Genomic DNA, 17,917 nt, shown 5'->3' on the forward strand with positions numbered 1-17,917 from the left:
AAAAAAAATGAGCTTAGGTTTTGGCATTTAAACCAGATTTGTGAATAAAGTATTCACTTCACATATTAAAATGTGAATATTAGATTCTGTCTTCACCAGATGAGGTTTCATCCATGTGACAAGTCCCATGAATGAGAGGAGAGTATGCCCCAAAGTCTTTATTTTCATATTGCTTGAGCTTTATTTTAATCTCATTCTTGATTATGATTAATTAATGCTTCTCTCCCTGGATATTATTTCAGATTAGAAATGTTCTTCTTGCAGTTTAACCATCTATCGCTCTCTGACAAAGAAATCAAAATGACCTCCCTAAGAATCAGAGACAAAGAATCAAAACCTGTCAACTTCCCTGGAAAAGATCCAGTCTTAAAATCATATTTCAAGGAAGCTGTTTTCTTTTCTTTTCTTGATTGATTCTTACAGCTTGATACATTTTAAATCAATAGAAAGATTTCAATGGACTTCAATGGACTTTGGAGCTTTTTTCATTTTCATGAAAAGAGCAATAAAGGTCATAGGAAGTTAATGGCATATCTCAGAATCAGTGACGAGTTGACTTAGGTGACAGTTTTTGCTCCTGAAGCTTGTACGACCACTTCTGCACCTGCCCTTTTCCATTTTTTTTTACCCTCTTGAACTAAGGAAGGGTTGCTGAACAGATCTAGGCGTGCTATGGACATAACTAAGTGACCACAGTTTACCATATTATTACACTGCTACTAAATCATGTTAACAAAGTGTATTAAACTCTTTGCAGGTGTCATGTAACACAGCTTAGCTCAGCTCACTTTCACTGTGAGCTAAACTAGATTGTATTAACTTGCATTTTTTGTGGTACAACCGAGGGAGTGGGTTTCACTCAGCTGACACCTCTAATTCCAGCAAACTGTTGCCACTGTTTTCCTGGAGTTAGATTTTTTTTTAAATGGCTGAGGTGCTTTTATTCCAGGCTCAAACAGCGGATGTCTGTATTTGGTGCCTGTAAACTTTGGGCCCTTCATTGAGTCCACAGAAAGAACACAGACCAGACACTGAAATCAATTATTGGTTAGCACCTACCGACATCTGACATTTCGGGAATGCTGGCATTGTAAACGTCCTTTGTAAACATTGGTTCATTGTCATTGATATCATGGATCTTAATGATGAACTCTGATTCTGGTTCCACCGGTCTTCCAGTCCTTCTGTTTATAGCCTGGGCACGGAGTATGTACACAGGCTTTTCTTCCCTGTCTAGTCTCTTTGTGGCCTGGATGTCACCCGTGTTTTCATTGATAATGAAGAGGTCTCCTGCTCCATCTCCAGAAAGGATGTACTTAAGTGATCCATCACCTTTATCCTGGTCTGAATGCAGCTGGTGGTGAAACGGGAATAAAAAAAAAAAGAAAGGAAAATAATCAGGACACAATTCTAGATACTTTAACTGATACCACGATACATGCTCTACTATTCTTAATACCCAGCCAAAAGGCTGCACACTGCTTTTGGGAAATGAGATGATACCACAGTAGAAGCAGTAAATTGATAGAGTTGTGTCTTGATGTTGGAATTGAAATGGGCTGCAATATTGTGAGAAATTGCCTCAGGAAATCCGTGAACCATTGCTGCAGATCACTTTCCCAAGCTAAGCATACATCAGTGAGATTGGCTTAGGTGGAATCCTAGGAATACATAGGACAGTGAGATCCTATAGTAGAAAAAGCACTGCATTCAGGAATTGCACTAATCAACGAATTAAAAAGAGGCCGGGCCAGCCACTCTGTGACTTTAAATTTTGGATACGCTGCTCCTATGCCCCATGGGCATTATGTAATATACCACACAGAGCACAACATAATAACATACTAAATACGTACACGAATAGCAGATAAATACACGCATTCACAGATGTTGCAAACTAAGAGCAGAGGCAGGCAGGCATACGAGACCATTCCAGCACTGTCAATGAAGAGATCAGTTGCCTTATCCAAAGGGACATGGACTAAGCTGAAATGTGGCCGGGGCAGGGGAAAGAAAAGAGTGATGGTAATTAGCATACAAAGCATGAGATGTCCAAACAATCATCTGTTTTTCCCAGGAGATTTCCACATCTCTTGAAATGGTTCTTATCCCACACACAAGGTATGACCGATTAAATCGTACTCTCATGGCTGTTCCTATCAAAGGCTTATTTATCCCTCCTGGCCTTAAATTCAAGGCTAATAAACTACAATTTATTTTTTTGTTACATTAGCGAAAATAAAAATTCAAAAAAAGAAACACTAAAATTGCTTTTAAAGTCAAGGCATAGGTGATGAAATTCAGGGGGAAAAAAAGAATCTATCAGGTAGCATACTGCTGGAAATTGTTGATTTCACAGAAAAGACATGTTTATGAGTCAGGAGAGCTGGACTCTCTCAACCAGCTCTTTGTTTCTCTTCTCCTGCATACACGTTAGAAAAAAAAAAAAACAGCCTAGTTGACTATGTGGCAAAGTACTTAGCATTGCTGGATGGCATGCTTTGTAGAAGAGAAAGATTTATAGGTTGAAAGAATGTCGAAAACCTTCACATAGACTTTACGAATACCTTGTTATGCCCCTACTATGCTGGAAGGGCAGACTCCAGCACGATCATATGGTCAATGTTTTGGGCTTCCTCCAACTTTCTGCCCAGATCAGCCTACCGACAACCCAGTTGGTGGGACAGTGCTCCACCAGGTGCACTTATGCCTATGATCCCTACAGAAAGCATGCTCCATGCAACAAGTCTGCCTTTAAGGGCAAAACTCTTTGTCACCACACATTCCAAAAAAGTCCAAAAATACAAAATACCAGAGCTGTATCATGTTTAATCATTAGGAGATGTGCTGAGGCACTCTTCTTAATTTTCTCCTTCAGGGAGAAAATGGACATTCCACGTAATATTGCACAGAGCCTTTTCTCTTGATAATAAAAATATCAATAAGTAGCCTGTATGCAGCATTTTTCATAAGCAGATTTCAAAACCCCTCACAAAAGCAGTCAATACCATTTGCTCTGGTTTTGGATAACAAAGCATAGAAACTTGAGTTTCTCAGAAAACTGATCTTGGAACCTGTAATAGCATTCAGGTGTCCTGAGTCCCATTCAGTTGGCCAATACACTTGGCCATAGGGCCGTGAGGAATTATATGATTTACTGGATATAACCTCAGCCTCTGACGAATATTTGTTAGACCTGCTTGTTAAGAAATCAGACTAGAATTCTACTGTGGGAAGTAATTTCAGTAGGATATTTGAGTATAATTTTCCTCAAAGGCAACTTGAAACAGAAAAGGCAAGAGAAGAATTTTGTCTTTAAAACTATTTTTTATTATTGTTTCACATCAGAAATTCAACTTTTGTTTTCCTTGAAAACATCTTTAACTTTGTCTGTATCACACTGGGACAAAAACAGCCCTTGGTAACAGACCATCATTAATTCATATGAATCATAGAATAGTGCTGTTGTGAGACTTGTTACAGGCTGAACTCCCAAACTCATTTTTATCATCATTTTAATTAAACCTGGTTTCAATGAACAAGGTAGCAAAAAGGTCAAGCTAGAAAAGGTGTTGGAACCACTGGGAATTGTCTTCCATAATATTCTTTACCTAGCCCAAACCATCTAAAGAGCTAAAAATAGAAACTTGTGTGATTTTTTCAGGTCCATGGTTTATAAAATTTCCATTCCTCCTCCACAAATAATCCACCTGTGTAAGATCAGCTGTGACTTTGGATATCATGACATATCTCAGTGTAATGACTCATCAATATTGAGAATGATGTGATCTTCATCCAAGGTTCAATCTCTAGCCTTTCAGCAAAAGCACTAACGTTTGAAAATAAACATTCCTTCTGACAAGATCCTTTCCAACTTCAATACCTTTAGTTTTACAGCTTTTCTAAGACATGACAGAACAAACTAAGTGTTCAGTTGGCCAAACTGTATGTGGATTATTTACTGTGAGAGCAAGACCTGGGGGAGGTCATGTTCTATGTACTGGTATATGTTACGTACAGCTAAGGCTGGCTGAGTGTTTGGTCTTCAAACCAACAGCAAACTTACAGTGTGTCACCAACCTGGTTCACAAAGGGTGTCAAAATGTATGATTACAATCTTTGATTTCAGTAAACTAGGATATCTCTCTAACTGCTTGCCATCAGGGCTTTTCTGGGATAGGCCTATATCACAACACCAGCATCAACTTCTTAATAGCTGGGCCAAAATAGTTTGGATTTTCTTCTCTTCTTTTCAGAAAAAAAAACCACAATGTTTTCTATATTAGAAAGAGCAAGCAGATCTCTAGAAAATTTTCTCATAGGTGATAAATTTGTATCAGTCACTTCTGAGGAAAATATCTGAAAAAACTATTTGTTATTTTAGATTATGTTATTTGTCCTTGACTGTTTGCTTGGCAGAAAAGTTTTAGCCAGGCAAAGACAATCATCTGTTTTATTTCTTTCTTAAGCGTCAGTTTATCTTGGAAGCAATATTTTGTCTGTGTGACCTATATGAAGGGGGAAATTGCTACTGTAACCAGGTTAAAAAAAATACTTTGGGAATAAAATTAAAGGAGAAAAAAATAGTGCAAGTTGAGGCCAAAAGAAGGGCCTGGAGGAGAGATGCACTTAAAAATACAGTTGATGCTTTTATATATAAAACTTAACACCATTGTAAGATTATGAGGTTGAAATGAGTACTAAAACCAACCCTTCCTTTCCTTTTAAGTTGAAATTATTTCTCCCTACCCAGAAACCTCATTGCAAAGGAAGTTTGCTGTGATGAGGTATGTGTATAAATTATACTGCAAATGCTATTAGCAGGACCGATATTAGCCAATGCAAGATATTATAGCTTCATTCTGTGTGATAACCCGCATTGCAAGAGTGTCCATTATCCTCTGCATAAAGTTGGACATGGCAGATAGTCATGGGATAGAATAAAACATCTTGGGACACGGTGCTAATGTCATCTGGGCTGTATCATATTACCATCCCTGAAGACAAAGTTACTTCTGCCAAAGGTTTTTAGGACTCCACATGAAGGTAGATTTTATATTTCCATGGGAACTTAGTGTTACTCAATGGCACTCATTTCAACTGGTGACTGAACTGAGCAATACCCCAAAGGTAAGCACAATTCTGAAGAGGTAAGTCTATGCAATAAAAAGCAAATGCATCAGCAATTGCACTGTATTAATATTACAGTAAATTGATTCATTCAGAATCTAATCTGGACACTTTTGTGAAATCATCCATCAATCACTGGCTAAGTCTGAGGATGAACGACAAATTAAAGTTTTTACTATGCCCTAGGCATATTTTTACTCATTTCACTTTAATACCACTGTTAAGTGAACCATCTGGTTTTCTTTTAATGACTTACGCTCAGATAAAAACTGTCCAGCCTCTGTCTTTCTTCTACCTCCACTAAGTAATTGTCCTGGCCCAAAACATTCAAATACAGCTGCTTGAAAACAGGGAAGGCTTCACGCCTCCAGCAAGAGACGTTTAAAGTGCACGCAGGACTGCAGCATTAGCTCCCTGTATTTGACATTCTGCTTGTTGTCACACACATAATTACTTTAAAAGGAGAGCTGTTGTTTTTATTTTCAAATTAGCCATAATCTGGAGTAGTCTCCTCTGGCAGAGCCCTCCAAAAGCGCCAAGGGCTTTTGGAGGGTTCTGCCAGAGGAGACTACTCCAGATTATGGCTAATTTGGGGTGTCTTCAGCACAATGTGAACGAAAAGGCAAGGAAAAGCTGTGATCAAAGTATTTGTACTGCAAGCATTTATTTTGTTTTATTTCCAGAGTGAATATATGTACAGAATTTGTGTTCATCTCCAATAGATAGTATTGCTTCACTTTAAAACAACATGCTGGAAAAATTTTACCGGGGTTTTAAACATTTGGTTCAACCCATGCTACACACACAGGAATTACTTCAGCAAAGCACATGGGAAGAATTTAAGGGCGTCTTTTATGTGCTTTTGCAGTAAGACTATAAACTGGTACAGTATGAAAACAGCAAATCCAATCGTCATTAAGTTGTACAATTCATTATTGCCCATCTCTGGTATTATAAAATCATGCGCTATACACCACAATGTCAGCAGCCCTTCCAAAAACAGCATTAGTGTGTTTGAAGAGAGATGAGGGACAGAGGCTCCCTGGGTGGGTGATGGCCAGGCCTGGCAGCCAGGGCCTGTCCCACCAACCCAGCCATGAGTAGGGCAGCTGGGGGCACCGGGGCAGCTCCAGCCCCTGACATCGGGCACCTCCATGGGGATGGGGACAGGCCATGGCCAGGACAGGACACGGGCCTGAGGGTGGGCCTAGCTATGTGGGTCCCATGGCTGGGCAGGGCAGGACTGTGAGGAGCTGGAGATCAGCCCTACTGTGGCATTGCTGGGGCAGGGGCTGATGGCCCCGGGGAGCTGATGGCACCGGGGGGCTGACATGGGATGCTGGGCTCTGGGCAGGTGGGGGGAGCCCCGGGGGCTGGGCAGGGACAGTCAGGGCTAGCGGTACCTCAGGGCCCTTTTTTAACCATGCTAAATTCACCTTGATACGAAACTGTATGAAACAGCAGTACCAAAACTGTATAATGAAGGTGAGATCCCATATATTTTAATAGGTTAAGGCTAAGCACTAACTTTTTTTGTGTATGTTTAAATGGAATACTTTAGAGACAAGCAGTTAGCACGCGTATTTGTAACAAGGTTGTACTGAAAATGTACTTTTATAGCTGTGGTAATTAAATGCCAAAAAATGGAAATTGCAGGCCGTGGATATTTTCCAGAATGAAATAACTTCCCTCCTCTACCTCACTCTGTAGCAGTGATTTAAACAGCATAGTTAAGCTCATTTATGAAGTGGCTTTAGGTTATGCAAGACATCTGTAAACTGCACTTTAGCTCCCACTAATGTCATATTGCTGGTTATGATACCTGGTAATTTGGTGGGTAAGATGGTTTTCCATCCATCCTACAGGCCAAGTTCTGTTTCCTGCTGTGAATATAACACCCTACTCACTGAGTTTCAGCGCGGTTACTGAACCTCTGCAAAGATCAAAGTCAATTGACCTTGGGATGTACACACTGAACCACCAACCTACAATTATCCAGAAATAAGCTGCCTGTTGAGTCTTATTATTTGTTTGTATTTATAAGAGGAACTTGCTATTCTGAGGTTGCTATGGTCACATTTTTGTCTCCTAACACAATAATGAAATTATTAAAATAGTAAGTAGGCAGTTGGTAGGTAGCTAATAAAGAGAATCATGGGTTTACTCTTGGCAGTATTCATAGCACATGATTTCACTCCAGATTGAATAGATCCAAACAGTAGAGCTCTGTCTAGTAATGAACAAATTCAACCACATATATTGCTTGAGGTTATACAGTGCAATGTTACAGCATTCAGAAAACCCAAAGCACTCAAAATGAAACTGCTAATACTATAATATTGCACAGTTGCTATTTCAGAATAATAACAACATTGCACTCTTCCCTGTCTCTTCTGGTGCTCTGTATCCCTAGAGCATCAACTAACCTCCTCAATTAATATCATAATCAACACCATTAATATAATCAAGATATTAATATCACCAAATAACAAGCACCAATGTTTTTACTCCACCTGGTGACTCTGTGTTAAAAGGAAAATGGTTTTGCACATTAGGTAGTAAGTATTTATGTATATTTTGCTGAAGTTTAAGACTTACTTCTTCCTAATGCACAAAAAATACCCCCAAAACACTATATATGTGTTCACATACCTACATATCCATACACTATATCATGTATCATCAGGGCAAATACCTACACAAATAATTTATTTCAAGCCATAAAAGATCCTTTCTTCTAAAAAGATATTCCACAAGATCCACAGCAAGATCCAGCATCACCAGAAGAGACAGATTTCCTATGGACATGCATAGGACGTGCATGCCATGTTCCTATGGCTTCAGTTATGCTAAGCTCTGGTTGCTTCCACGCTCCACATAATGTACCTGACTCACCCCAAAGGCAAAGCATCCTGCTCTCCCTCGTATCACTTAGCACACTGCATGGTATTTTATACTTCCGGCTCCAGCCCATGTCCTCAAAACCTCTTGACTGCAAAATGCTGCTACTTCTTGTGTTCCCTAAATACTGGCTGGAGAAGGCACAGCATGGGCTGTGGTTGGTGGCAGCTTATACGTGTATTTGTGGAACAGGCAGCTGACCAGTCAAGGCACAGTGTAGGTTTATTTGCCTTATACAGCTACTGTTCTTCCAAACCGTATATGAAATTAATGGTTTTGACACCTTTACTCCCCTATAAAATTAAATTGAAAGTAGTTAATGGAGTTAAAAATTATTTAGAGGAGGGCGCAATGAAGAGAGATAACTTGCTTCAGCACTTTAGCTATCTGCTCAGGCCAGATATTTGGAAGGTTATGTCAAGATTTAGGTACCTACCCTTAGGGACCACTATTTCAAAAATGTAGCTGAAATTTCTGTTAAAAAGGGAAGGATAGATGCTAAAAAAGACAATGGGAGAAAGATGCTACAGTGCTTCCAACTTTTTTTGGTGTTTAGAGAAACTAGAAGAGATGATTCCTTTCTGTTCTTATATAAAGTATTTTGAAGATGATAGGAACATTTATACTTTACATCCTCAAAAGAACTGGAGAGCTGGAGTTTGAAGTAAGATTCAAGCTCTGTCATTTTCAAAGAAAATAAAACAACAAAGAAATATTTGACAAGATTAAAAAAGAAATGCAAACAGACCCAGCCTTACCAGATGACAGCACCATGATTCCAGATGTACAGCTGTCAGAAACAGCAGCTGTTAGACTGCTACAACAGACGTTTAAAGTAGATTCCAACCTTTTTGTATCTCCTCACTAACCCACGATCTGCTGTCCTAAGCAATCAGCAGTATTCACGGTTCATCACTTTCTTGACCTTACAGATGTCATGTTTTCTAGAATACTTATGTTAGTTAACTCTAGTGATTAGTTTACTATAGTAAGTGTAGTAACTATACTATAATTAATACAGTAAATCTGAATATGGCTCAGTATGACTGGTTCCTGAGTGTTTCAGTTTGTTAATGCAGTTTTAACTTGCTTGCTTCCCACTATGCCTAGTGAAGAAAACGGTGCAAGAGGTAGATAGTTCCTATTCGAAGAAATCACCCCCCTGGTGATTAGAACTTTGTTTCCCAGATTAGATGTGCTGTTCTTGTGCCAGCATTGTTTTTCTGTTTTGAGAACCTCCTCCCACATGCATACATTCTTCCTCATCCAACATTTATAGATAATAATTCCATATGCTCTCATTATTTTCCCTCGCTAGGCTACCAGCCTATATATACAGTCTTTGCTTGCAAAATAGGCACTTCTGAGTCCTCAGCTGCAACCCTGTTTACAACCTCAGTCTCTCATTTTCAAGTCAAGTGGATTCCAAAAAGAGCCAGTGAAGAGAACGCCAGATATGAAGGGCTGATGATCCTAGTAATTTTTCTGTGACTGCTACATTTCAATTGGCCTTCCTTCTGTATGAACGGACACAGGTCTTTGAACAACAATGTTAATATTTTCCTATCTCTATTAGAAATGAGTACAAACATTTGCCATTTTCATTGCCATATGAAACTAGCTTCTTCCTGTCATACCATGACTGACTAAAACACTCAAGTTCTTCTCCTCCTCTTGCTGTTTCTAGTGCATGATCATTCAGTGTGTATTTGATTTTTTTAAATGGCTCCTATTTCAAGAACATTGTGTTTTTATCCTGTTCCTGTTCCTTCCATTTTGAAGGGCATCCTTTTCTTCCTGTAGCATATTCTGGTCAGCAATAAAGGATAAGACTCAGTACTGAAATGAGGCATGCAAACATTAAATCTGTAGAAATTAATGAAATGGAGCACTGAAGAATTACTGAGGTTATACGAGATTTCTGCATTTTGGGGTGCTGGTTTATTTGAGTTATTGGAAAATATACTATGTCCTATTTGCACTGTGCTTACTTTTTTGGATTTTGTTTGTAAAATGTTGTATAGCAGAACCAGAAATACTTTAAACCACGGCTCATGCAGCTGTGGAATCCTTTTAATACAATAATACATAACAGACTATGGTTTTATATAAAATTCATGTTTGCAAGATACTTTTTTAAGGAAACCATATCAGCCCTGATTGCATGGAATCAGATGTATTAGAAGAAAAACTCAGTAATTATTTTTTTTTTTAAATTGTAAAGGATACCAGAATCCAATACTTGGACTATTACAATGCAAATGAAATGTTTTATTAAGATAATCACCTCATCGTATACCAGTGAAAGGGTAAAACAATAATGCTCTCTATAGGTCCCCTTTAACCTAAGTACTGGTTCTTAGCTCTGACCCCGAGGTTTTTAATCAAAAAAATACCATGAGATTAAAAAAAAATGAAAAAAAAAGCTAAAATCGCACCCACCGCAAATGGTAAAAAAAAGCTCTATGTCAGATAGAAGTGTTGGGTAACAGCAGTATAATCTGTAAAAAAGACTGTCCTGATATCAAGAACTATAGGAGGAATTAAAAAAAAAAAAAAAAAACCAAAAAAACCCCCAAACCAAACCACCAGGGTGATGCTATCTGTTTCTTGAGAGTATCAAAATGTCAGCGATCTTTCTCATTCACTCTCAAAAGTAGGAATGCCAATCTATTTCCTGTAAATGAATGACACTAGGAGAAGCCAAAAACCAGTTTTGTGCTGCTGAACAACTTCAGGAAATGAATGGACCAAAAAGCACTGAGAACATTTCAAGATTCAGAAGCAACCAGGTACTCAAAAGGCAAACTGAGAATAAAAGATGGTGACATCTGATTTCAAAACAAACAAACAAATCATGGAAAAGGCACTATAATAAGAGGGCACAGGAATAAGAGGAAAAAGAAGTAGGAAATAGAATATAAAGGGCATTGGTACAAGAATTTGTCATTAGACCAGGGACAAGAAGCAAAGTGCTCTCACTTTGGAGCCTCCAGGCTCACACCCTCCAGGCTCCTTTCATTCTCTTTTTGTGAGGGCTATACGTGAGGCTGCGTGGCCTGAGATAGACAGGGACAACAGTTTGGATGATGTTGTGGTCCTTGGTTTATAGAATAGGCTGCCCAAACAGTAGCTGGGAACCCGTTGTTCTATTTTAAATGTATGAAGCTAAGAATAAACGTCCATACTCTGGTGACTCACACCTTTATTACACACCCTTCAAAATCACAAATGGGTTTTCTAACCTGAAGTGCAAACATGCAGCCACAGCTAATCAGCTTTGCAAAAAATCAATTGGAAAGTGTCAATCCTTTCAACATTGCCCAGGGTCCATCAACTCTTTTCCCTCTTGGGTTCCCCAGATGCTGCCGCTCTTCGTTGTGATTAAAGCAGGACAATGGCACAAGAGCTTTTGTCCTGCACTGCAGTATATCAAACTAGAAAGGTCCCTTATTCTGTTGGCCCTTCTCTCTAGGGGCAACTTGTTATCAGATCTTAATGAATATTTAGCAAAGCTGCAAACTAGGTAAAGGTGTCTCCATGTTCTCCTGAGCTGAGTGCTGCTCAGCTCTTTTGTGGCAAAGGAGTTTTATTTGTTCCTCTTCCTATTATTTCTAAGCACAATTATAGCAGGCACTTAGAAAGTTTGCCTTTACAAAGACAAACAGGTCTTTAATTTATAAGGCACGAGAGACGGTGGTGTCAAGTCTGATCTCTATACTTTTGGGCCCTTGAATTTCACGTTCCTTTGTCAAACTTCTTGCTTTTCTTTGAACTACTGTGTAACAGTAAGAAAGATAGCCAATCTTCCTTTTAGACTCTAAGGAACTCAAAACAATTCTGCCTCTGAGTAATAGCTGACCTCTCACTTAAAAAAAACCCAAAAAATCCTTGGTTGTAAACCGATTTTTCCCAGTTTTACTTACAGCAGTTGGGTTTCATTATGCCTTTGTCTGAAAGATTAAAGAGCTGTCTCCAGCTAAACAGTAGAGATGATAACAAAAGCGCATTGTACAGACTTCTGCAATTTCCCTCACAAAAGCATGGAGATCTGGTTGTTCTCTTAAGGTAGGCCAAAGCGGTTTGAAAAAAACCCAACCGTTTCATGCTTTTTGGTCCATCTATTTCAGCGTCTGGTATTTTTCTGTCATGCTGACATTGTCCCTTTTTGCCAGTGATTTTAAACTGTGTGGTAGCAACAGCACCTAGTAGAAATAAGGAAAGGTTTTAGTTGAAGCATCAGCATTCGCTTACTAAAAGGCATAAAGGACTCATCCACCCCCAGACTTGTCATACCCTTGCTCAGGTACTAAGAAAACTCTCTTACATGAATATCTGAGCAGTAGATTAGGAGAGACTAAAAGTTATTTTCTTACCAAGTGTATACACTTCAGTGATCAGGAATGAAAATTCAAACCTTTGAATCCTTGAAAGCCATAAAGAACTGTACAAGTCATTTTGTTTTAGAAGACAGACTTTCTCATCACTGCAAATGTACCACCATAACTGAATAGTCAGTCAGTGGATTCAAGTGTGAGTCTTACAGACTAAATGGGAAAATTAGTTTAAGGCATCACTGATGATTTCCTTGGTAAAATAAAAAAAAAAAAAACAACAAACAAGGAATGAAGCACTTCTAAGTGCGTCTCTGACAAAACACAAGATATGCAAGGGAAAGACAGGCTTGTAGCCATAAATACTGAACTGTCAGGTTTTAATATTGCCTCTGTCACAGTCTTCCTGTCTGATCTTAGACAGATCACTTTTTGATACTCACACATTCTCCCTGCAGTAAAATCTGGGTTGTTAACAATGTCCAATTAATGATTATAACATGATTCGAGAGCCTTGGGTGTAATCTGTTCTGTGTTAGTTTGCGGAAAGACTGAGGACTGTTTAACTGTAGTAAAGATTAACAATACTGTAGCTTTGCCACAGCCTTCTGCGTTTAGAGAGCGACGGGGTGGCCTATTCCTAATCCAGATGCAATGCTACAAAATCTAATTGCTCTCAGGTGTTTGATATTCACCTGATATTCATCAGGTGAAGGTTATTGTCACCACAGGGATGGGGTAGATAGAGGAGTGTCTGCACTTTGGGGCTGGCTATATTAGCTCACATAACATTTTCAGCTATCTTAAGACTTTGTGGTAAACTGAGAAGGAATATATGTGTGTTCATTTCTACTGGATGAGCTGTGGTGTTAAGGAACATTAAGTGCCTAACTTGTAATGGCTTTCAATGGAAATACAATGGGTCCCTAAAGGGACACATGCCTCCCTGGGAAACCTCTCCCCTAAACCTCTATTTTTCAATGAGAATTGTGCATACAATTCAAGAGCATCAACATTCATTGTACTTTTTTTCCAAGCCAAAACAATATAGTTCCAACATCCTGATATCCTTGTATATCTAAAAGATGGGTGCATACACAGGAAGAGGTACGTACAGAATAGTTAATGAACTCCACTGTTTAAGCTTACTAATTAATATATAAACTATGTCCTTCCCCTTCTCTTTTTTTGCAAGAAAAGATACTCACTAAGACAAAAGGCCCATATATATCTCTCATCTTTTAAAAATGGCACAGGAAAAAAAATCATATGAGGGTTTTTGTGTACCCAGGTGTTTCATGGCAGAATACTTCTGTGGGTTTGATCTAAACATTTTTCAGTTATTTTGAAGGTCTTAACTGGCTATAATGAGATTTCTGTCCTGTACTGCATAAATCACTCAAAAAAGGAACTCACATAGCCTGTATTATATGCCCAGCTTTGATTGTCTCTGATTTCTCTGGGAATTTACCCAGGGAAAGTTGCTTACTCTTTATCAGTGGTCAGAATTAGCCATTTCATCACTGAGAAAATGATTTCTTTGGATTAATGAGCTTTCAAAAATGCCTCAAAATTATATGATAGGCAAATACAGCACCTTAATTAAGGTATATGAACAAGTACATTTCTAATTCAGTGAAAACCTCTATTCTCCTGTGTCAGTAGGGAAGAACATATCTTAAAGATGAACTAGGAAAAAAACAAAACAAAACAAAAAAAAACCCCTTGGCCTAATATCCAGAAATGTGTTTACTGGGATATAGTTGAATAAAACATCAGGCTTCTTCAGCAAGTAACAGCTTCTGACTACTCCCTGATGGATGCGCTTGAAAGCAAATGTTCATCCTTTGCTTACTGACAAAGGTGACCCTTTGATATTCTGAGGACTTGATGCTGACAATCAAATCCTGAAATATGTGTATGAATTTTATATGCTATATAAAAGTGTGTGTGGCAGGGAGGAAAGTAGGGGGATGGAGAAGGGAGGATATAGACAAGCACTAAAACAAATGAGAACCCAAATTCAGATTTAAATAAAGATTTAACAGGAAGGAAATTAATTCATATCCACAGGTTTAGTTGAGTCTTTAATCTATTTGTATGCCTGGATTATCTAATTCTACAGTTCAGAAGCTGGGGAAAGGAAAAATGTCTCCATGCTGTCACGTTCCCCAACTTTGTTTCTAAACAAAAGTTTGTGTAGTGTAAACGGATAATTAAGGATTTGTATGAGACAGCAGGTACAATCTAAAAGGCACTGCACATTTAAATCTCAACAGGACACTGTCAAGGAAGGCTGCTCAACTAGGAATATGTTTAAGGGAAACCTTAGCCAAGGCTGCCATTGAGTAGGTTCTTCTTTCAAATGAGTATTCCTCAAAGTGCATGAGTCAGGACATGAAGGGATAGCTCACATGACCCGAATGCTCCAACAGAAGGATGTAGGCCCTTTAGAAAGGCCAGGCAAGGAAGGCAAGGAGGTGGATTAGCAAAAGATCAGCTCAGGTAGACGGAGCTTTGCTTTGGAACAGATGACAGAGAGCTTGTGGATAAGAGGACAGAGGAAGACAAGACATCACAGTAGGCATCTGCTACAGACTGCTCAAAGAGATGAAGTAGATGAAACCTTCTTTAGACAGATGGAGGAAATCATGTGATTGTAGGCTATAGTATTAATAAGGGACTTTAATCATTCTGATGTTTGCCGGAAGGGCAATATGTCTGTGTGCAAAGCAACCCAGGTTTCTGAAGAATGCCATCAGAAGATTTCTTGACCAGGGTGATTGAGGAGTTGACCAGAAGATGCATTGTGTTGGACTCATTACTCATGAATAAAAAGGAAATGCTTAGGGATGTGAAAGTGCAGTTTGCCCACAGGCCCCAAAGATCCCTGACCCTAGCAGAAAATTCTGGTGGAGTGACGTATTATCTGCAGCAGTGAAAAAACAATAAACTACGAACCTTTTAAGCAAATTGGACAAACTCAGTTCCATAGGACAACATTGGGTGCATCTAAGGATGGTGATGAAATGTTCTCTTTCTATAATGTCTGAAAAGTCACAGTGACTGGGGAAGGTTCTTAAATTCTGAAAATAGGGAAAATCACACCTGTTCTAAGGAAGAGCAAGAAGAAAGAGCTGGGAACTAGTGACTAGCCAGCTATAGCTCAGTTCAAGGGAAGGTTATAAAGCAAATCCGCTTGGAAGCTAAATCCGGGTACATGAAGAAAAAGAAGGTGATTTGGAACAACTAACATGGATTTAGTAGTGGAAAATCATCCTTAACTAACCTGATCACCTTCTATGATGGCATGGATGGCACTGTGGACAAGTAGGGAGCAGTGGATACTGCACAACTTTAGCAAGGCCTTTGACACAGTCTCCCATAGTATCCTGACATACAAATCAGTGACATATGGACTGGAAAAATGTTCCATAAGGTGGGTAGAAAATTGGCTGGATAGCCAAGCTCAAATTGTTGCAATCTGTGGTATGAAGTCTGACTAGTGGCTGATTACTAGTGATGTTCCTCAAGGGTTGATACTGGGGGGCAATGCTGCTTAATGTCTTTCTTAATGATGTAAATGATGGAATGTGTCCTCAGCAGTTTTCCAAATCATATAAAAATGGAGGTTGGTTGGGTGAAGCCTTCTCAATATTGAGAAGGTAGAGGTGTTATCTGGAGCGACCTCAATAGCTTGTAGAAATGGACTGATGGAAACCTCATGAAGTTCAGAACAGGCAAACACAAAGTCCTACATCTATGCTGGAATAATCCCATGCAGACGTACAGGCTGGATAGAAAACAGTTTTGCAGCAAAGTATCTGGGCATTCCACTAGACAAGAAATTGAACATGAATCAGCAGTGTGTTCTTGCTGAGAAAAAAGTCAGCTGGTTGGTTTTAGCAGAAGTACAGCCTGTTGTTTAAGAGCATTGATCGTTGTCCTCCTCTCACAGTTTGTGAGAATACAACTGGAGTACTGCATCTGGTTTTGCCCTTCCTTTCTACAAGAAAGACATTAACATATTGCAGTGAGTTTACAGAAGGGCCATCAAGAGGGTTGAGGGGGGGCTGGAGCATATGATGTATGAGGAGAGGAGAGAGAAATGGTTTTATTTAGAATTAAGAAGAGAAAGCTTATTGTTGTTTACAGTTACCTAACGGTAGGTTGTAGAGAAGGCAGAGCTAGAGAAGGCAGTGATAGGATGAGAGTCAATAAACACAAGTTGCAATAAGGGTAATTCTGATTAGGTATTAGGAAGAAAGAAAAAAAAAAAAAAGAAAGGAGAGATGGTTGAGCACTGAGAGAAGTGCCCAGAGAAGTTGTGGAATCTCCATCCTTGGAAATACAAAAACCTTGACCGGACACTACCCTGAGCAACCTGCTGTAATTGGACTTGCTTTGAGGAGTGGGTTAGACCAGATAGCCTGTAGGGGTTTCTTCCATCCTTAATTATTCTGTGATTCTATCTGGCAGGAGTGATATTCAGTCCCAGGCTTCAGGTAATAGTTCAAGATCCAACATTACCTGTCTAGGAATGCAGGTTCATTTTGTCTGGAAAGCCTGGAATTCTTCTGGTGAGAATACTTGTGTCTATGCTCTCAATTATATCATATCTAGTATTCATGAAAGAAAAGAATTCTCTCTGAAGCACATATAATTGGTGTGATCCTATCAGTCTAAATAATCTAAAAGGAATTTTTCATAAAATATTTTCTGTAGGTAAAATAATAGATATTTGCATGAGGTGGGTTTATCGGATGAATGGTGTAGATCCTGACAGGTTTTGTTACTTGGAAGCAGCATGAGGCTCAAGCTCACACCTATTTACAATTACCGTGAATATACATGCAAGAGTTTTCATCCACAGGGCATTAACTCTTTGCCCGCAACCCCCTCGGCAGTTGTTATTCCCGGTGTGTACAGGACATTCTGTGAGGAATTTTAGCAGTTGTAAGCAACATTAACTCTGCTTTAAGCAACTGACCTGAAATGTGTAAAACCACAGAAAGATCATGGAGTGGAAAGAAACTACGAATGCACTGACACCTCTGTTTGTATGCCCTTTAAATCCTCTGCCGGTGCCCTGATCAGCTTGATTGCAAGGGCTGCTAGGTAGGAGGAAGCATGTCACAGAGCCAAAGTTACAGGGATACTGTTTGATTCTTTTAGGGGGAACTTAACCTTCCATCAATGACAACATGATGCTAAACACAGAAGTTATACAAACGACTTTACTTGATGTTGCCTTCCAACATGAAGATATAGTATGGGCAAAGCTGACAAACATGCTAAAGGTGACTGAATGATCATTATGCAAGCCTGTGCAGGACAGTAAAACTTTCTTTGTTCCATGAGACATCTAATGGTGAAATATCGCTTGATGTTTCACAGACAGACAAAGTAAGAAATAGTGCCGGACACACGGTATTCCTATACGGACACGCCATTCCAGCTGAGCTCTGCTGGAGCCCTGCTCTGTACAACATGGCATAAACAAGATGTGGATAGAAGGACTGCAGTCTTCTTTGGATTATATTACTCCAAAA

General features: G+C 39.2%; 1 protein-coding gene across 1 annotated transcript in view; it reads right to left on the minus strand.

The window, feature by feature from the left end:
* Positions 1 to 17,917, minus strand: part of CDH6 (cadherin 6, type 2, K-cadherin (fetal kidney)) — a 63,163-nt gene that overhangs the window by 22,667 nt on the left and 22,579 nt on the right. The window contains exon 3 of the mRNA XM_009883948.1: positions 1,060 to 1,354. Within this exon, the coding sequence (XP_009882250.1) occupies positions 1,060 to 1,354 (295 nt within the window). The remainder of the gene's footprint in view (positions 1 to 1,059; positions 1,355 to 17,917) is intronic.

Source organism: Charadrius vociferus, unplaced genomic scaffold, assembly GCF_000708025.1.
Source record: "Charadrius vociferus isolate BGI_N301 unplaced genomic scaffold, ASM70802v2 scaffold234, whole genome shotgun sequence".
Lineage (NCBI taxonomy): Eukaryota > Metazoa > Chordata > Aves > Charadriiformes > Charadriidae > Charadrius > Charadrius vociferus.